This window comes from Macrotis lagotis, chromosome 1 (assembly GCF_037893015.1).
Source record: "Macrotis lagotis isolate mMagLag1 chromosome 1, bilby.v1.9.chrom.fasta, whole genome shotgun sequence".
NCBI classification, from domain to species: domain Eukaryota; kingdom Metazoa; phylum Chordata; class Mammalia; order Peramelemorphia; family Peramelidae; genus Macrotis; species Macrotis lagotis.
In genome coordinates this window covers 835,264,416-835,285,791 of record NC_133658.1, presented here as the reverse complement: position 1 = coordinate 835,285,791, position 21,376 = coordinate 835,264,416, and the positions used below count along the sequence as shown (strand labels likewise).

Sequence of the window (21,376 nt, the reverse complement as noted above, 5' to 3'; positions counted from 1 at the left end):
GTACAACTAGTCAGTTAAAAACAATGCCCTAACCACTGCACAATCAGTCTGGAATCACCTGAGATCACAGATTAAATCATGGTATAAAGACCTTCTAGGGAACAAAGACCTTTCCCAGGGAAAGGCTGGTTATTATGGCTCCAGAGGGTAGAACCAACAGCACTGAGGAGCATGAGGAAGCAGAAGCCAGTTCAACATGAAACAGAACTATCTAATGATAAGAACTGGGAAGAGGTGAGTAAGTTTTCCTTGAAGAAAATGAATTTCATGTCTAGAAGTTCTCACAGGAGGGTTGGTCCTGTCAGAGACTGTAAATGGGAGGTAAACTAAATGTACTTGAGAGTCTTGACTCCACTGCTCTGAGATTCTGAGATGATCAGATTTAGTGTCAATCACCACATAATTATTCTAAGAGTCTATGCAGACACACTGGATAAATGTGACCAGTTGGACTGCCAATTTTTTTTTTTATTTGGCCAGAGCTGTTAAGTGAGTGATTCCCAGCACTTTTCCGTGACAGGAGAGGCACCTGGGCTGCCCTAATCCACGAGTGACCCTCCCTCCTGGGCTTTCTTTGTGGGGCTGGACCTGCATGCTGCAGAAGTAGTGTCCAGGGAGCAGGACAGCAGGAGGGCCTCCATAGTGCTCCCTTCCCCAACAAAAGGACATTCAGATGGATGCTCAGGACAAGCCCAGAAGAGGATTCTTATGCAACCTTCCCAAGTTCCCCTCCAATCCACATGAATGGCGGATTGAGGAGGCCACACTATATCAGCTGCCTGATTCCCCTTCTCCTGCTGTGCTGGTTCTGAAGAAGAAACAGAGCCTTCAATCAATCAATCAATCAACCAGTTATAGTCTCTACTGGGTACCTCCGCCCGCTGCTCCACCCCCCATCCCCCATTGAGCTCTGTGTTTGGCTAGGCTGTTAAGAAGAAAAAGACGGTTCTGGATTTAAAACCAGAGAACTGAAGTCTGAAGCCCAGTTCTACTACTTACAACATATATGACATTGGAGGACAGGCTATTATATTTCTCTTGGCCTTAGTTCCCTCATCTATTAAATGAGGGCATTAGCTTAGATGAGCCATTGAAGTCCCAGCCAATTCCATGATCCAGCGATCAGTCGTTTGTGTTCCATGTCTTGAGGTCTCTTCTAGCTCTGACAATCCTGCTATACCTCACACCACTCTTGCAGTAAGAGTCACATAGTACAAAGATAAGCTCTATGAGAGGGACTGGCTGTGTCAGCCTGAGGTTATAATAGTCATAGGAGCTCAGAGAAAGAAGGCAGAAATGCCTTTTGAGTTTGACACCATTAGGGGAGGTTTCCTGGAGGTGAGGTCCACACAAGGAGCTAATGGGTGGGTGACATGCAATAAGAGAGAAGAATAAACCAGAGAGGAATAAGTATGTCTACAAAAGAAAGGCAGAGGTAGTAAGTAAGGTAGTAAGGTAGAGGTACAATAGGAAAAGAAAAGGAGAGGAGTAAGGAAGGGAGAGAAGAATGAAAAACGAATGCCAGAGGGAGTAGAATCAAAAAAAGCAACTACCTTGGCACAGACAACAGTTATTGTGAAAAAATGCCAAGATTTGCAGTAAGTTGCAATATATATCAATTGGACCTAGAGTCCAGGATGGGAGTGGTCCTATGGCCTCTGCCCTGGGCACTCACTCTTGGAGGTTTGCGGAGGCAGTGCATTAACATACACAAGTGTCTGAAGGAGGTGACTGTAGGAAATGCAGTGCAATGAGCAGCTGAAGGAATTGAGGATGCTGAGAGAGAAGACAGGATGGAACATGATAACTGAGTTCAGTTCCCTGATGAAGCCTTCATAAATCTCCCCTTTACCACCTGTTGAATGTGCTATCATTCCTTCTAATCACCTATATTCACAACATCAATTGTCCTTGATTCTTTGTTCTTCCTCATTTCCCCATCTATCCAAAAGTTGTCAAGTTTTCTCAGTTCTGCCTGTCCAGTCTTTTCTCTCTATTTCCCAGCCTCCACTCCAAGGCAGGTCCCATGGTCTCTCTCCTGCACAGCTTGTAATAAACAGTCTCTTCTTCCAGGAGCCTTATAATTGTTCTCCAGCCTCACCTCTCCCCTCGCCAGCTCTTTCTCCATCAAGCTGTAAAATGATTTTCTTAAAGTACAGATCTTTACCATATCATTTCACTGCTATTCAAACTTCAACAACTCCCTCTTGTCCCTATAGTAAATATACAAAGAGTATATTTGTATATTTTATTTGTATACTTTATTTACTACTTTATTACAAGATCACTTCTCTCTTCTGGCCTGCTTTAAGTGAAAGCAAATTGACTTTCTTGCTGTTCCTCAGAGGACCCTGTCTTGTGCTTCTGTGCTTTCAACACAGTTCTTTTCCCCTGTCAGGAACAAACTACTACTTCACCTGTTACTTGCAGAATTCTCAATTTCTCTTCAAAGCTCAGCTCAAACATCATCTCCTTTCCTGATCCCCCTTCCCCTGCCAAGTTAACTGGGATTTATTTTGTATGTGCTTTGATGTGCAGATATTGGTCTCCCTCAATAGAAATTAAGGGCAGGGGCTGTTCCATATGGTCTTTGTATTGCCCTCATCAGTGTATAGCATAGTCCTTGTCACATCTTAGATGCTCAATCAATCCTTGCTGCTGGATCTAGGCTGAAGGAGTACCTACACATTTGAAATTCAGGACCTTCCCCACCACTTTGATCTGGACTATGATTTCATATGTACAGAATCAACTCCAATGTAGCTTCAAGTCTCACATGGCTGCCAAGCTCAGATGGCTAGTAGAGGTCATGGTAAGAGCTTGAGCCCTAAACTTCCTGACCAAGGCTGTTAATACTGCTTCTCTCCTTGTGGAAATACAATATTCTTACTTTCAGGGATAGGGAAAAAAAAACAGAGAGAGAGAGAGAGAGAAAGTATTCCCCAATATTAACTCTCCCCTGAGCTAAACAGATCTCAGGCTGCCTCCACTTCTTCAAACATAGAGCTATTTCTAGTACAAAAAAGGAAATCTTTGGCAACCACCAACAAAAAATCCAAAGATGCAGATCCACAGATTTTCCTGCCCTGGTGAATCTGGGTCTGTTGCCAAGTGACAGAGATCCACCAAGATGAACAAATGAACCATAGTTTAGGGGATGATGATCTCAGGGTTACTTGCAGCTCTATGCCAGATACAAATGCCCTTGCCCAGCACAGTCACTGCCTTTTGCCTCAAGTTGCTCCTTTTAGTTTTAAAAGCACTGCAGGGTGTTGAAAAATTCACACATCTCCCAGTCAAGGGAAGTTTAGGCTCCCACTGCCCAAGTGCCATCATTAATATTTCCTCATCCTTCCTTAATGATAGGACAATCGATAAACAGACAGCCACTCTTCGGGTCCTAGACAGCCAAATGCATTTACCAGCCAGGTTTTTTTTTTTGTGTAATTAGATAAACTCCCCAGATCGATGTGCAGGACTGTTACCTATGCTGGGAGCAAAGGCAGTCCCAGTGGCAGGCCCCTTCCTGACACCTGGGCTGCAGGACCAGGCCAACAACCCTCCTGAAAGCAACAATGACCTTCTAACCACACCATACTGCAAGCCAGAAACCAGAGTAAATTGGATGGACTCGGAATGAAATGTGATACAGATTATTTTTTTTTAAGTTTTACTGAGTCATGATAGAAATGCGCTTTTCTGTTTAGTTTTGTTTTCCTAATCAACAACCAGTGAACCAATATAAAACAGAACCAATTTATTATGTAGGAGGCAGAGAATAGTAGAAAGAATAACAAGCAGAGTCTGAGGACCTGGGCTTTCAATTTTGGCTGTGCAAAGACAAGCCATTTAACATCTTGGAGTCTTAGCTGCATCATTTTCAAAAAGATTGTTTTAGAGGTCTATCATCCAGATGCCAATTCAGGGGTTTTTAATCTAGGGCCCATGGACCTGAAGTGGGTTTATGAAGTCCATGAATTTGGTGGGGGAGAAAAATTCTAGCTTTCTTTGTACTAACTTCTAATTGAAATTTAGCATTTCCCTCAATTAGGAAAGTAGGAAGCAAATATTCTTCATTAGAAGCCAAAGGGATCCATGACACAAAAGAGGTTAAGAATCCCAGAAGGAGACAATTCTCATAGTCCCTCTCAGTCATGGTCCCTACAGCCCCTAAACTGTAGGATCCTAGGATCTCTAAACTGAAGAGAAAATCCTTCATTTTCTTATCATGGCTTGATTAGAATTAGAATAATCTAATTAAGGCATGGCAATCATTAGGGAGAAAAATGCATAATTGGAGAGTGTTGAGTCATGTGAGGGTGGTTAAGGGGTTGAGGGGTAGACCACACCAATGACTTCCTTTGCCTATGAAGTTTTCTCAAGGTAATCCTAGCTCTCCATGAAGTCCCTGGAAAGGGAAGAAAGTTCATTTCCTCCTTTGGTTTACTAACAGCTCCTTGTCTCCAGAAACTTGTTGGTATGAGCAGGAATCCCCCAGCAGGCTCCCACAGGCCTGCAGTTTCAGGTGACCTAGGCAGGTAAGTCATTGAGCCCAGGGGATGCTGTGTAGACAATTCCACCCTCAGTCCTAAAGCATTTCAGGTATAGAAAACACTTCTCACAACAAAGCTTACAAGAAAAAATAAGTATCATGTTATTCTGCCCCCCCAACACACACACACACACTCACTCACTCTCTCTCTCTCTCTCTCTCTCTCTCTCTCTCTCTCTCTCTCTCTCTTCCCCCAGGGGACAAAACAGTGGCCGAAGTGAAGTGATTTGCTCAGGGTCACAGAAAATGTGATGGAATAAAAACTTAAACCCAGGTCTCCAGACTCTCAGTCTAAGGTTCTCTCCCCAGCCAGTGTTTCCAACCTTTGAAACATTTGTGATCTCTTCCATGTGGTTATTTTCTTTCTAACCCATTTACAATATATCGTCCTTGGGCAATTCCTCCTGTCCACTCATCCATGTGCTCTGCCCAATGCATCCCAGTTCTTCCTCTGGATTTCTCAATGTCCTCTGGTACTGGGGCAGCATTCAGGCTCTCCTCTCACTTTACCCACTCTGCCAGCCTCTTGGCTATCTTTCACCCAATTCCCTGAGCTCCAATCTTTAGCAGTGTGCCTCATGAAACAAAATTTTCTGTCGCTTGCCAACCTGCTTATTTGCCTTTCCTTCCAATTTAGTACAACTTCTTTAGGGCTGGGGCAGCTAGGTGACACAATGGATAGGGCTGGGTCTGACATAAAATCTGGCCTCAGACACTATGTGACCCTTAGCAAGTCATTTAAACCTGTTTAACTCAGTTTCTTCATTTGGAAAATGAGCTGAAGTATCTTTGCCCAAAAAACCCCAAATGGGGCCACAAAGAATCAAACATGACTGAAAAATAACTGAACAACAAATCCTTGGGTCTTCTGGTTTTATTCATAAAATGAATGTACACATTTATGTGATTCATTTCCTTCAACATTATCAATTTAATCTTGGCAAGGATTTCACATTTGTAGAACCAGCATTTAAGATAATCTATGGAGATGATTAAAAAAAACTGTTATTCTAAGCACCCTCTTCCTCAAGTGCAGAAAGATAGGTCTCACAGTACTCAATGCTTCCTAGGTTGAAGTAGTTGGATGATAGGTGGGTATTCTCCAAACTTAGCCAGGCTACAGCAGGCACACAAACTCAAGTCTTCCTAGCAAGGTAGAGCTGCCAAAGCTGAAACACTATCAGCAAAGTTTTCAAGAAAGGTCATCTCCATTCAGGTGGGGCTTTTATGGAATATATCTCTAATTTGAAAAAGTCACTTTCAATTCCTTACATCCAAACTGTGAGCTATTATCAGCCCTATTTTAAATGAAGACACTGAGGTGAAGAAGATGAATTGATCTGTTCATGGCTGCATAGCTAGCAAGGTCAGAACATGAACCCACTTTCTTATCTGACCAACACCTTTTCTACTATCCCAAAACACCTCTTCATTAAGCATACTGGTGGTGATGAAGTTATGTGAACATTATTACCAACCAACCAATGTCTTAGAGACATCTCCACTCCAAATGTTCATACATACCATCTGTGTACAACCTATGATAGAGTCTTCTGAGTTTGTATTGGTCTGATCTGGCACAACTTAATGCAGTGATGTCATTTTGGTCCTTTTCTAGCACTAGTGAGATGCCTGAGATGTAAGGGTCCCATGGAGATCATTAAATCCAACTCACTCACTCTACAGACCCAAGCATCTGAACAACTCACTTGAGGTGAGAGGTGGTCAGTGATGCAGCCAGGTCTGGAAATCAGATTTCCCTGTCTGTTTTCTTCTCCAGAGGTCATTCTTTTGGTGCTGTTGGTATTCCTGCCCTCAAGCAGCTCTCTGTCTAGCTGGGTAAATGGGACTAATCCTGAACATAAACACTAAGCTCTGTGAGACAGAAGCTACAGGCTAGAAGGTGGGCCAGTTCATCAACTGCCAAATTAATTCTTAACTCTCCAGGACAGGAAGGAGCCATATCAATGTTTTTGACATCACAGTCCCACCTAACAGGAGCCAGTAGACACTGAAAATGAAGCACCATGCTGCTTAGGGAGAACACATAAAGAAACAAGATCATCATCTCTCTGTCCTTATCTGTTATAGACAGGGCCAGCTCTATCTATACACCACAGAATTGGAGACTCAAAAAACCCCAAGGATTTGAATCCTCATTTCATGGAGTCAAAGCCAGGAGGTAGCTAGACACTGGAGGAGGAAATGTCAAACCACTCAAGTGTCTTTGCCAAGAAAACTTCCAACACGGTCATGAAGAGTCAGGCACGACTCAAATAACTCAGCAACAACAAAACTACAAAGACCCTTCAAAGTCTGCTTAGTCCACCTTCCTTTCCTTCCCAGTCTAGTCCATGCTTGAACACTGCCATTGACAGGAAGCTCGTGAGCCCCAGGAAATAGTCCATTCCTGTGTGACAGTTCAGCTGTAAAATTCTTGCTTATGATGAGCTGAAATCTGCTCCTCACTGGGTCCTAGCTCTAACTTGTATAGCCATAGAGAATGAGTTTTCCCTTCCCCCACCATGTAACCTCAATGATGTCCAACAGATGACGAAGAGAATAACCACATTGGTGCATGTACAGTTCTACACCCTGCTGAGAACAAGATGTACTAAGAAAAATCAGATTCACTAATTCAAAAAAGGTTAATCAGGATCTTCGTGCCTTTGATTTATAAAGCAAAATATTTTATACATAGCAAGTCATCCAACTGCTTTTAAAAGGATTTGATGATCACACAACTTTCAGGAGCATGAATACTATGTTTAAAAGAACAGAGAAATATGGCAGACTGGAAGCAGAGGGCCAAGGTGAAAGTAACAGGAATCCCCTATATTATGATAGTTGTTCATTCTAGTCTAGTCAGTCTAGAATTAATCAATCAACCAGCAAGGACTTATTATTACTGTCTACTCTATGCTGGTCATCATGCTAGGTATTTGGGATACAAAGATCTGTCTTGTCCTCAAGGAATTTACATTCTAAAAAGAAAGAATACAGGAATATACAAAACAGATGCAAGTTAGCCTTAGAAGGGGGAGAGGAATGGGACACTGACAGACAGAGAGCGGCTGGAACAGGCCAGTAGTGGTTCACCTCATGAAAGACTCCCAGTTTCCCAGAACAGGTAGCACTTCAGGTAGAGCTTATTTGGCTTCCCAGGCAATGTTACCATAGAAGAGGCCATGCTACACTGACAGCAGCCTGAGCGGTAAGTGACTGGCCTGGAAAGAGGGCAGAGAGGCAGGAAACCACTGGATAAATCCCTAGGGACAGGTATGGAAGCATGCTTCAGAATAAAGGCCAGGTTCTCCAAACTGAAAAGCTCTCTAGTTGCAGAAAATCTATTAACTGAATTCAATCTCATTCAAGAGATAATGAAAAAATGCCTACATATTCAGGGCCTTTAAGTTTGAAACCACAGGGATTTTAAAAAACAACAAAAATCCCTCTCACAGGGCCTAATCTTGCGGTGCTTCTAATTTAACAGAGGGATACGACAGGCATATAAATATGATCCATGGTAGAGTGTGATGAAGACAAAGAAGAGCTGTGAGACTCTGGGTGGAGGAGAGACACCTAAGCCAGTTCAGGAGGATTATCATTAGGAAAGGTGATCACTGAGCAGAGTACTGAAGGAGGAGTAGGATATGTCAAATGCAGAGACGCAAGGCAAATCAGGGTCAGGGAATGGAAGCTATTCTGGACCAAGTCAGGGCAAGTTGATCTTTGACTACTTTCAGTCTTGTTAAGGTATAGAACTAATAACACAAGGGGGCATCCATCAGGTTCTTTGAGATATGGATTTTATCTCAAGGACTGTTATCATTAGGGATTGTAGAATCAGATGGAAGAAATGAAAGGCATCCTGATCTCCCTCTCCCAGTGTTCAGAGCTGGAAAAGACATTCAAGGTACAGAATCACCAAGGGGCTGAAAGGGACTTGAGGAAACCATCTGGTTCAAACCCCTTCACTTTACAGATGAGGAAAGAGGTTTGGAATGAAGATTGCAAGTCTTCTTAGGAGAGTTTCAAAAGAAAATAATTGTGTTGTGGTTAATACAGTGATGAGCAGTCTCTCTAGTCTTGGTCAGGTTGGTCTCTAAAGAACCAGAAAAATCCTTTTCAACTTGGCAAGTCCTTTGAGAGATTATCCTTTCTTGGCATAGGTCAAGGTCCCTTTGAGGTCATCACAAGAGTACAGTAAGACAAGAGAGAAGGGTATCAAATTAGCTAAATAGACAGAAGGGTGGTCTTTTTCCTTTACCTCCTTTACCCATTTAATCAACTGAACCTTTGACCTAGTGCTCAAAGTTAGAAGAGGGACTTAGAGAAGGTCTAGTCGAACCATGTCACTGGGCTTGCACAGGGCCTTAAATACATGGTAGGAAACAAATGAAAATCTAACTAATCAATAGAACAGACATACACTAGAAAAGGTAATCTCTGTCTATCACATAAACACACACCCACACATCCCCTAAGTTCAGGAAACCAGGCTCCATTCATTAGGTAGCATCTGGGCTCCTAAATGACTGGGTTAATCAGTCTAAGAGGCCAGAGCGCACAGTAATCGAGCCTCTTGGGAGCAGGGAAAGGCCTGCTGTTTTGCCTTTCACCTTGGTGCACTCTGAAGGTAACAGGAGCTGAGCTTGAAAGCCTTTCTCCATCTGGGCTGTCACCACAGAAACAGCAGAGCTGACTTTGCCCTCCTGGCCCCCTCCCATTCTACCCTGGCCAGATGTGCTTTGTTTCTCTGGGCCATCTCCAGAGTTCTGGGTGAGTGCCTCACTGAGCTGCAGCAGCCTCAGTCCCTTAGAGGAGGGAGCCCGGAGGGCATGTTTGAGTTTGAGCTCAGCCTCCGGGAGCCACCCCCTGCCCCTCCCCACAGGTGGGAGCACAGCAACCAGAAGCCTGGACTTTTCCAATGACAATGGCTTCTGTGGGAATGGCTGAAAAGGGGGTTTCTGCCTGGCCTACGCTGACAGGACAATGTGGGACAGTGGAAAGATGACTAGAAATGAAGGTGAAAGATGATCTGGGTTTAAAGTACTTGTTTTACCACTTACTAGCTATGTGACCTTAGGTAAGTAATTTTACCTTCTGGGGTCTTAATTTCCCCATCTGTCAAAATGACAGAGTTTTGGCTATTTCTAGTTCCTTTCAGCTGTTGGATAATTGGGGGAAGGGACCATGAAGAATACATACCATGCAGTTTGGGTCTGGAATTAGAGGGCAAAGATGTTCATAGCGGACATGCTTCCCATCACTTTAGGGTTAACCAATATCATCTATATAAAATAAAGAATGCGTCTCTATTCATATATAAAGTCCTGAAACAAGGTTTAATCTGAACCAAGCTTTAGAATTGGAAACTTTAAGAGATCATCTAATCTAATGCTCCCATTTTACAGAAAAGAAAGGCCCAGAGAGGTTAAGTGATGTCACTGCTGATTTTAAGGCTTTGAGGCTAAGATAGATAACAGACAAAAAATACACAGACACAGAGACACACACATGTGCGCACACAAGGTGGCATAGGAATGCATTAGTAAACTGAAGAGTAAGAGAGGATTGTAACTGTCTGTAAATGGTCAATGAATTTTTTTAAAAACAAATCCAGCTGTAAACCTTTGATTTCTATAAAATAATTCATTTTGGGGGTCCCAAGTTTCTTTTTGTCTAACTTTTTCCTCTAGCACTAATTAGCTCTATGACTTTGGGAAAAATGACTTGCCATTTCTTGAATGCAAGTTGTTATAATGACTTTATCAGTTCATTAAGAACCATTTATTAAGCATCTGCCACATGCATGCTAGGCCCTGGTGATAAAAAAATGCAACAATTCCTGCTCTTAAAAGGTTTATTATGTTCTATGAAGGAAGCAACATGCACATTTATAGAATAAACGCATACAAAATAAATTTAAGGCAACTTGAGATGGAGGGCCTAGTGACAGAGGAGGCCTGGACTAGAAGGTACATCTTGAAGAAGAGGGATCCTCTGGAGCAAAGGTGAGGGTAGGGGGAAGGTCAGTGCAAAGACTTGGAGATGGGAGATGGGCAAGCTGTTTGTGAGAAACAAAAGAGGACAGTGTCGAGTTGGGGAAGGAGAATATAAAAGAGCCTGGAAAAACATGGTGGATCCAGATTGGAAAGGACTTTAAAAGGCAAGTGGAGGAATTTAGGCTTTTATCTGGAGAAGCAAGAGGGAATTCAAGGCTGTTTTACTAAGTATGGGAGTGACATGGGCAGATTTGCACTTAAGGAAAGTCACTTTGGCAACTGTGAGGATGATGGAGAGGGAAAAGGCAGAAGTTAGAGAGACCATTCAGCAGGCCCTCCCCTTAGGATGAGGCAGAGGTGGTGGTGTGTGCCTGAGCAGAAAGGAGGATGATTCTCATTTTACAGGAGGGAAAACTGATTCCAACAGCCAGCAGGTAACTTTCCTTAGAACACAAAGCAAGTTAGTGGTGGGGTCAAGATTCAAACCTTGGATTCCTAATTCCTAGTTTAATGTTCTTTCTCTTGGCCCTCAGATGTCGCTCTAGGAATGTATTTAATTGGGCATAGATGAGAAATCAGGGTGTAACATCCAGGCTTGGATGAAATGTTAATTCACCAAGAAGCACCACGACTAGAACACTGAGCTTGGAGTCAGAAAGACTTGGGTTTAAATTCTCAGACGCTTGCTGTGTGACCTTGGTAAAGTCATTTCACCTCTGTTTGCCTTAAGTGTAAGATGGGGATAATACTAGTATCTCCCTGTCTGGGATCTCATGAGGAATGAATGAGATAATGTTTGTAAACATAAACTTTAAAATGTTACTATTATTACATATAGTGGACAGAGTGCTGCACTTGGGAGTCAGCACTTGGGTTCAAATCTGGTATCTGTGTCAATGGGCAAGTCACCTTCCTGTTCCCCCACTTCTGTGGCTATAAAATGAGGAGGTGGTCTCTAAAGGTCCCTGGTAATTCTAATTCTATTCTAACGTCAAAATATGTACAACAGTTCCCATTTACACAGACATGTCTAGCTCACAAAACTCTTTCCCTTACACTCCTGGGCCTGAGCTTCACCAATTAAGTAACAAACCACTTCAGCCTTCAGCAGGAGAGAGAAATGGCTTCCCATGGTCATGCGACCATGCCTGAAGGGCATGGCTACAGCTTGATTGCCAAGCCTCTGAGCCTAATAGTCTCTCCCCCCATAGTGGGCAGCTGGGCCTCAAGTATGAGCCTGGGTCCTGGACTAGATCACCACCCATGCTGCAGGATCTCCTGACAACCACTACACCTCAGTGAGTTCATAGCAGAGTGAGCAGAAGGGAGCTACTTAGGAAGGACTGGAGCCAGAGAGTCAAGGGGGCAGGCCACAGGAGGCAGAGCATTCAATATATGCAAGCTAGCAAAGGATAACAAGCTCTACTTCTACTAGGTTTAAGGTTTACAGAGTGCCTCTCCCACAGCATCACAAGGACTGTTGTCTCCATTTTAGAGATGTGGAGGCTGCTCCCACAGACACAAGTGGGAGGGCAGCTAGGTGGCAAAGTGGATAGAGTGCTAGGTCTGGCAAGGAAGACTCCTGAGATCCAATTTGGCCTCAGTCACTGAATTCTTTTTGCTTCAGTTTCCTCATCTGTAAAAGGAGCTAGAAAAAGAAATGACAAACTACTTTAGTATCTAATATCTGGTGTTTACAACGAGATTGGAATGGAGTAACACCAGCACAAGACACTGACACAAAATAAAGACAAACATAGCCATGCAGAAGCAGCACATATGTCAGGGAGGAAAAAGACCTTTTTCAGTGGGATATTTCAAGGAAAGTTGGCAATCTAGTTTGGGAGCTAGTAAAAACAAAGACTATCTCCAAATAGTGGTCAATGTTGTAGGCCAAGTCTCAATCAAGTGAACAGTAGCATCTCAAAGGGCTTCAAGTGTCCATTGGACAGGGATACGTTGTGGGCTGGGATAGCTGAGATGAGAGCAGGTTGGAAAGGCCAGGGTGCCTTAATGAAGCAGAGAAGGCATTTCTAGTCAGGGAATAGGCTCTCTGTTTAGCTTAGCCCTGGGCTAGGCACTATAAGGGAAAGGAGAACTTCAAGAACCTATATTTTGGATGGCAAAGCCAGACTTATTGTGTGAACGAACATGGGCAGAACAATTAGACCAAACAACTTGTACAGAGGACTTAGGGATAGAAAATGAGTCCTTGGGGATTTCAGAAGGCTGGCTCATGTAAAAGGGGCAATACTGGGACCAAGCCTCATTTTTAAAAAGGAGCTGAGGCTTCCAAATGGGAAGTGACTTGTTTTGTGTGCAGCTACTCAGTGATGGGGCTGGGAGTCTATTCCCAAGACAGCTCTTTTAGGAGACTTCTGGGGAATAGTGGCACTTGGTGCTGGACTTTGGTGAGAGGGCATTGGTCAGTTGGCAAATTCAGCTCTTCTCTGGTGTTGAGGATCCCAACCCAATCTGAGGAATGAGCCTGGGAGGTCTGGACAAGGTTAATAAGAAGGAGCTCCAGGGGCGGCTAGGTGGCGTAGTGGATAAAGCACTGGCCCTGGAGTCAGGAGTACCTGGGTTCAAATCCAGTCTCAGACACTTAATAATTACCTAGCTGTGTGGCCTTGGGCAAGCCACTTAACCCTGTTTGCCTTGCAAAAAAAAAAAAAAAAAAAAAAAAAGGAGCTCCAGGACCAAGGACCAAGGTTCTGAGCACAAAGGCCTAGGGTTTTAGATGACAGTTTTACAGGATGGCTTCTTGCTAGCTCCAGATGCTGGCCAACTGCTCCTCTGCTTCCCCAGGTCTCTTTCCAGACTAGACCCTCACTGCTTTTGCCAAGGCCTGACCACACACACAATGCATGATGACTCCCTGCCCTTCTCATTTCTAGCTCTTCACCCACAGGTGTCTCTCCCATTAGAAGGGAAGCTGCCTTGCCTGCATCTGTATCCCTCTGCATTAAGCATAGAGTCTGCCATCGGGAAACACTCTGCCATTGGAAAACACTCGTAGATGTCACCTTCTCCCTAACCCTCCAAATATGCCCTATGGAAAGGTCTCACAGGTTGGGTTGCTCAGTTCCTCTTGGTCATCAATGACCCTTGTTTGTAAGGTGAAACAGTACAGAAATCATTCTGCCCTTTTTCAAGGATATGACATCTAAGATGTGGCCCTGGGCCATGGGAAGTCTCCCAAATGACCTGCAGCTATAGAGGAGACAGCTCTGAAACCAGGCTGGCTGAGACTGAAGAAAGGGCTAGGATGCCAGCAAAGCAGGCCTAAGGCATTGTTCTTAGCAGGCCAGGGAATACAGAAATGAAGGCCCTTGAGTATTAGACTGGGTTAGACTGGGGGAGCACCTGTAGTGATAACACCACCCAGGATATGTCCAAGGGTCTAAATGAGGACAGAATGGAGAGAGAGGGGAAGAACCTCAGTGGTGGGAGGGCAGATTTATCAGAGAAGGTATTATGTGAAGTGAGCCTTGAAGAATGGTTGAAGGAAGGCAGAAAGAATGGTATAAACACAGGAGGAAGGCAAGGGCAAGGTTTGCTGGGGGAACGGGAAGTTGGCTAATTTGGCTGGCGTACAGGGTGTGAGCAAGGGACAACAGGGAGAGATGAAGGGAGTCTGGCCTGTGCTCATGCCTCTTTCCCTACCTCATCTCCAAAATTCAGCTCAAGTCTTAGTTCCCCTTCCAGAAAAACTCCTGGTAACTGGTCCACAGTGATCCCCCACCCCTCCCAACCTTCAAGACATTTTCAACACACGTAAGACCTAGATTACAAACTGTCTTGGGCTATTCTCTAACAGATGACACAGAAGATCTGTGAGATCTAGGCCAAGCCTGGGCTTTGCCATAGCCTTGATATGGTTCGTCAGAAGTCAGAAGTCAGAAGTCCTAAGGCCCCATCCAATTCTCTACCATATATCTTTTAAGTAAAAAAAAAATCAAGTACGGCACCCTAGTTGTGTCTTATGAGACTGGACCACTTGCATTCTCCAAGTTTCTGTTTTTTTTTTATTCTTTGGAAAATCAGAACTTCCATAGAATTGAGTAAAATAATGCATGTGAAAGCTCTTTGTCAAAGGTTAAGCACATGGAAAGTTACTGTTAATATTTCACACCTTAGAGACCTGTCCAGCTAGCTTCAATTAAGAGTTCCTGAAAGGCAGGGCCTACTTCCTCTTGCACTTCCTGTTTTCCTCCTTACCAGGAGGGGAGTTGTATGGCATAGATGAATGACTAAGCCCCTCTGCTACATCTGAACTAAACCAGAGGTGAGGAGGAGGGCAGCAACAGAAGAATAGGACAATGAGGCAGCATAATGGACAGAGTGCCAGACTGGGGGCCAGAAAAGCTTTCATTTCTTTTCTACCTCTGAGACTAGAATTGTGACTCAAGTTGCCAAGCCTCCGTTTCCTCATTTATAAAATAATATACCTGTACTGCATCTGTAAAATAATAAATGTACTGTTGAAAACTCACATGAAGTCCTACCAGGCCGATTTCCAACTTAATTAACTCCAGTGGCTCCCTATCACCTCCAGGATTTAAAAACATAATGCTGATTGGTATTCAAACTCCTTCATAACCTAGTCCCCTCCTACTTTTCCTTACTCACCAACATGTACTCTTTGATTATGTGACCTCCTGGCTGCTCCACAAACAAGATACTTCATCTCTCAGTTTTAGGCATTTGCACCGTCTGTCCCCTATACCTGGAACCTTTTCTTTCCTCAGCTCCACTTACTGGCTTCCTTGGCTTTAAGTCCCAACTAAAACCTCATTTTCTACAGAAAATTTTTCCTAATACTTCTTAGCAGGTAACTAGGTGATGGAGTGCCCGGCCTGGAGTCAAAAAGAATTCATCTTCCTGAGTTCAAATCTGGCCTTAGACACTTACTTGCTAGTTGAGTGACCCTAGGGAAGTCATTTAACCTTGTTTACCTCAGTTTCCCCACCCATAAAATGAGTTGAAGGAAATGGCAAACCACTCCAGTATCTTTGCTAAGCAAACCCCAAAGAAAAACCCCAGAGTCCAACACAAACTGAATAACCCCCCCTTAATTCTAGTGCTTTCATTCTGTTAACTATTTCCAATTTATCATATATATATATATATATATATATATATATACACACATACACACACATCTCCTATTTATAGGATATATATTTCCCATTTATATATAAATTTATATTATATTTCCTTTTTATAATCCTATAAATAGGATATATATATATATATATATATATATATATATATATATATATAGTCTCCTCCATTTGATTGTGAACTCCTAGAGGACAGGGCCTATCTTTTACCTCTTCCTATATCCCAGTGTTTACCACAATGTCTGGCACACTAGCATAGAAGGCTCTGGACTGACATGAGATTATATATAAAAATATCAGCTATTATTAGATATAGTATTAATAAGGGAGCTATAACTCACAAAGTCCAGTTGCTTGGGGACCATTTAGTACAGAGGCAAATGGTCTCTTCCAAAATCTCAAGTCCATCATTATCTTATAGTCCAGGACACTATTGTTGACTATAACATATGTTTACAGTGGTGGTTCAGAGAATCATAGGTATCATAGGTATTTAAAGTTTGTTGAATTCAACAAACAAAAAATGGTGAGTATCCTTTGTGTAAGAAGAGGGATGATAGTTTAATAAGATTTCAGAGCATAATTGAAAAAACAGAATGTGTAGATGCTTAAAGCAGTCAGAAAAGTCTTTCTCTCTCAATCTCTCAGGTTCTGGAAGGGTTAGTCCTTGCTTTATTGTGACTATACAAAGTGAAACAACCAGGTAAAGTTACCCAGAAAACAAGAGGTTAGAGAGAAATTCAGTTACCATGAATAAGTCACAGAACTCAAGGAGTGAGAAGCAGGAAAAAGGGTCTCTGGGTGAACACAGAGTAAAGCTGTTTGGGGCAAGGCAGGAAAGCACATCCAGACTCAGTTTAATCCATACTCCCATGGAAACTGCCAACTATTATAAATGGCCCTGATAACAGTAACTTGCCATCTGTGCTTGGTTTCTGAGACTTCTCATTGAACTTTTATTAGATGCATGCTCAATCATATTTATTTAGCTTAAGAAACTTCACTCTCATTCCCTTATATTCCAAAGTGGTTTATTAAAGAAAACAAAAAACAAGCCACAAATGTTAATACCAAAAAGCACCCTGGAGAATCAGTATTAATGCTGCAGATAAAATGAGAGAGAATCAAAGCAGTATGTCTTGATGGGAGTTTGACTACCTTTCAGCTCCACTTAGGGAACACATCCCCCCCAAGAGGATGAGGTACTGGCTGCAATGACAATGCAGGGTCTATAAATCCCCTCCTCCTAGCTCCACAGTAGTGGGAACTACATGGGCTGATTTGTTCAGATCACAGGCTAAGCAAGAACCAATCCCAGTGCAAGACTCTCTAACTCCTTCCAGAAAAAAATTTGTTTTCCAGAATGAACCTTAAACTGGCTCACGCCAGTTCATACACTTTCAGATATGGAATAAGGAAGGTGTAGAATGGCTCTTACCTGCTGACTTCTTGGACATTGTTGGTCCTGGCTGCTTCCAGCAAGGCAATTTCTGAAGGAAAACAAAAATAGTCAAGGTTATAAAAGGATATACCCCGAAAGCTATTCTACTACCTGCCCCTATACCCACCCCCTTAAGCTCAGTTCTGAAAATCAGTGAGGACCATTTTTGTTCTATCTGCCTTCAAGTTCCAGAACTGAGACAGAAGTTAGAGGAGGGGTAGCACAGGATGGCTGGGCAGCCTTTTCAGACTATTTTGTACTACCCCTTTATTTTAATAGTGGAGGAAAATGGCCCAAAGAAAGTGACTTGTCCAAATCCAGTAACTGAGGCTAGAATTCAGGTCTCCTATCCCCTAGTCTAGGGCTTTCTTGGATACTCTTGAGACCACACAGTGCCAAAGCATCAGATGAGTTGCCTTAGTTCTCTACACCATAAGGTGAGGGCTGGAATGGCACTGGGCTGCTGGCTCCATCTTGTGGCTAAAAGGAGAAACTGTAAAACTCTGAAAAAGATTTTCAAAGACGGATGAATTGTCCCCATCAATTCAACAAGAATGAATTTCAGGTTCTCTCTGTGATGGGATCTCAAGAGATGATTTAACCAAAGAACCTCAGGATATAGAACTAGAAGGGACTAAAGATCATCTATTCCCAACCCTTTTCTAGGAAGACCCTAAGGGCCAGAGAAAGGAAAAGGAGTATGCCCAAGTTCTTATTACTATGCTAAGACAAGGACCCTAGTTCACTGACTCCAAATAGGGTGCTCAAATCTATCATTTCGCCTAATACCTTCATTTGGCAAATGAGGAAACTGAGGCACATGGAAGAAAACAAACATGTATTAAGTCAAGAGTGGAGGTGGGATTGGAACCAAATACTAGTTCACAGGTTCCATTAGGGACTATTTGGTTATTGTCAGGATTCCTGTCTCTAATGTTTCATTTTTTTTAATGTTTTTGCAAGGCAAATGGGGTTAAGTGGCTTGCTCAAGGCCACACAGCTAGGCAATTATTAAGTGTCTGAGGCTGGATCTGAACTCAGGTACTCCTGACTCCAGAGCCAGTGCTCTATCCACTGTGCCACCTAGCCACCCCCTCTCCAATGTTTCATAGAGAACAAATGCTTAATAAATATCTACTGAGGGGCAGCTAGGTGGAGCAGTAAATAGAACACTGGCCTTGGAGTCAAGAGGACCTGAGTTCAAATCTGACCTCTGACACTTAACTGCCTAGCTGTGACCTTGGGCCAAGTCACTTAACTCCCACTGCCTTGCAATAAAACAAAAACAAAACAAAACAATAAATATCTACTGAATTAGATCCCTGCTAACTATATGTGAGGTGAAGAAAGGAAGAAGAATTAGTTCTGCATGGAGGAGCACCCAGGCTGGTTGGGGAGACAAAACTTATCCATGTAGAATACTGGAGATCAAGAAACAGGGTCAGATAGAACTATCTGCTTAGCATCTACTCACTCTGGGCTTAAAGAACTGGGGAAGGTTCCCTGGAAAGAACTGACATGAACTGAACTTGACATGAACTTGAAAGATTCCAGTGAAACATGGAAGAACTATCTTAGATTGGCAAAGAGTTCTAATCTTTCCTTTTTCCCATGGGCAGAAACAGAAAAAGGCAGGTGGAGGTGGGTCATGAGAAAGTAGAGGCACTCAAGAGAATCTAATACTGAAGAAATAAGGCTGAGGTGTAATGGGAAAGGGGGAATTGTGTCCTGTTCTGAAGTAGCTTTCCAGGCTACTTCAGCAAGCCAATAAACATTTATTAAGCACCTACTATGTGCCAGACACCTCCTCTTCTTGCTACTGAGATAGTGTGACAGTGAGACTTTGCTTTCCTGAAGTTTGGGAGAGTTCAGAGGAGACTGATGTTCTGAGTCCTTCAGAATTATTCCTAAACCCAGGTGTCCTGCCTGGCTTTCAAACTGCTGACCCTCCTCCCAGATTAGAGGATGTCTAAAAATCCAAGCATCACTCCTATCTGCTCCCAAATCACCTGAACAGATCATCTGGGGCAAATCCTGGCTGAGTGCAGAGGGAATCTTTGCTTTCCTTGTTGTAATGCTATCCACTTTTAAACCTACTGGTAGAATCCCTCCTTTCAAAAGCCCAGCTCCCAGGCCCTTCTTGCCAGGGATGCAGCCACCTCCTCAGCTCTGCCCAACTCCTCTCCACATGTCCATGTCCTCCTTTCAAACAGTCCAGCTCTGATCATGTTCTGCTTCAAGGATCCTTTAGGGCTTCCTAAGCTCTGGAGAAGTCTGGACTGCCTGAAGTTCTTTGTAGCCTGACCTCAAGTGACTTTTTCACTCTCCCTAAGCTCCCAAATATAATGCTTCCACTCATCATTTTCTAACCCGTCTCTAAAACGAACACATTCCTGCTTTTCCTATACTATCAGGCCCTCACCTCTTCCAAATCTTTGGCACCCTTCAGAACATAGCTCTAGTCTCTCATTAAGAAATCCTTACAACTAGTCAGCCGCAAGGAGTTCCTTTGCCAGCAATGAGTCAATCTTGTGGTCTTTGTAGCAGTCTTGTCTCAGCAGCAAATCCACATACTTTTGGAGGGTAAAGAATGTATTTTCCCTACCTGAGTCAACCCCCTACTCATATAGATAAGTAAATCTGTAGACATTCAATGAGTTGTAACTGCTGGGTTAGTAATCCCAACCCTAAATGGATTTAAGAGCGACCTTACATTCCAGATTTCAGTAGAACTAACAAAGAAGAAGTCAGCTTAAGCTCAAGTCTGCGGCTATGGTTTGGACCTCGTGGGGGTCCGTGTCCCTTTGAGTTTTAGGAGACTGCCAGGGCTGTGGCCATTCCTTCCTTTCAGCCTCCCAGGCTGGTTCCCACCATACTACTTACTTCCTTGTTGCTACTACCTACTAACACAGTTAAAAACATCTAACCTGAACGCTGGGCCAGAAAGTTTTAGCACTTTGTAGCTACCATAGTAACAAGCTCCTGTGAACTTGTGAGCCGTTGAGACTCCAGAGCCGGGGCCAGCTAGGTTCTCCATCACACTCCGTGGGGTTATGGGAGGAAATGTATCCGGACGGAAACACATCACAGGCCTAGACTTGGGAGAGGCAACAATGTATCTACTTCTGTCTGCGGGCTGACAGTCCTGGCCCCGGGCTGCTCCCCACAGCATCTGCGGGAATGGGCCCTGGAGGGGCCACGAACTCTCCGCCCGATTGGGTGCCGGGAGGCACGAGGCAGGGGCGGAACCCGGGGTGCTCGACTCCCCGAACCCCGGTACCACAAGTCACGGGGCCGGATCTGTCTTCCTATTGCTACCAGCTGGCCAGCCTCCCCGACGGTCTGCCGGAATACCTCCTGGGACAGGGAGCTCACTGGCTGGCCTGGGGCCTCTGGCCCCCCTCGAGGACCCTCGCCCCTCCCCCCGACGGGACGGGGGGCTGCGGGATAATCACCCTTATTGGCGGGGCTCTTGCTGTAGCAATGAGCAACCAGCGCTGATGCCAAGGCCCACACGCCCACTCCGGCCGAGTTGGGGACTCCGCTCCAGCGGCCCGACGAGGGGCTTTCTTCGGGGCGGGCAAGACGCCCCCACGTGGCCGACCCGAGTCCCTGCGGCTGCCCGTCCCGGCTCCCCCAGGAGACCGCTCCGACATACTGCGGCTGCGCGGAGGACCGCCCCCCGGCGGCCGCGCTCAGATAATGCGCCTTCCCGCGGCCCCCGGCGGCCCGGCTCTGACCCAAGGAGGCGCCGCGGGAGCTGGGCTGCCGGGCCCGGAGGAGCCGCAGGAGGAGCCCCGGTGCCGGCGCTGTCCTCCTCCACACCAGGGACCCCAGCATCGCGCTCCCGGCGCCAGCCCCGGCCACGGCGAGGGTGGAGGCCAACATGGCCGCCGCGGCGCTTTCTAACATGACGCGACGGGGGTGGGGCGCGCAAGAGCTCACGGGAGTTGTAGTCCACCTCCTAGCACGTTACGTTGCAAGTGTTGGCAAGGAAACTACATTACCCAGAAGGCCACACTATTAAAGTAATAATGGGGCGCACCCACGGAGGCCCGGAGCATACCGGGAGTTGGAGTTCTGTCGGAGATGAGGCAAGTTTAGGAAAGGTAGCGGGAGTGGAACCTTCACCTGGAAGTCTATAGTCATGAGTTCGAATCCCAACTCGTGCCAGTGTAGATCAGTGTACTCCGATTTAGATTAATAAATATTTACGGGGAATCTCTGTCAGTGCACATCAGAGAAGTGC

The 21,376-nt window shown here is 44.5% G+C and overlaps 1 protein-coding gene across 4 annotated transcripts in view; it reads right to left on the bottom strand.

Moving 5' to 3' along the window:
- Positions 1-21,057, bottom strand: part of CLPB (ClpB family mitochondrial disaggregase) — a 177,126-nt gene extending 156,069 nt beyond the window's left edge. The window contains exons 1-2 of one of the 4 annotated variants that reach the window (XM_074217294.1): positions 20,583-21,057; positions 17,125-17,176 (exon numbers count right to left, since the gene is read on the bottom strand). In XM_074217294.1, coding sequence (XP_074073395.1) covers positions 17,125-17,176; positions 20,583-21,039 — 509 coding nt within the window. In that variant the 5' untranslated portion in view covers positions 21,040-21,057. The remainder of the gene's footprint in view (positions 1-17,124; positions 17,177-20,582) is intronic. The other 3 variants (XM_074217295.1, XM_074217296.1, XM_074217297.1) reach the window with 3 other exon arrangements.
- Between the last annotated feature and the right edge of the window lie 319 nt (positions 21,058-21,376).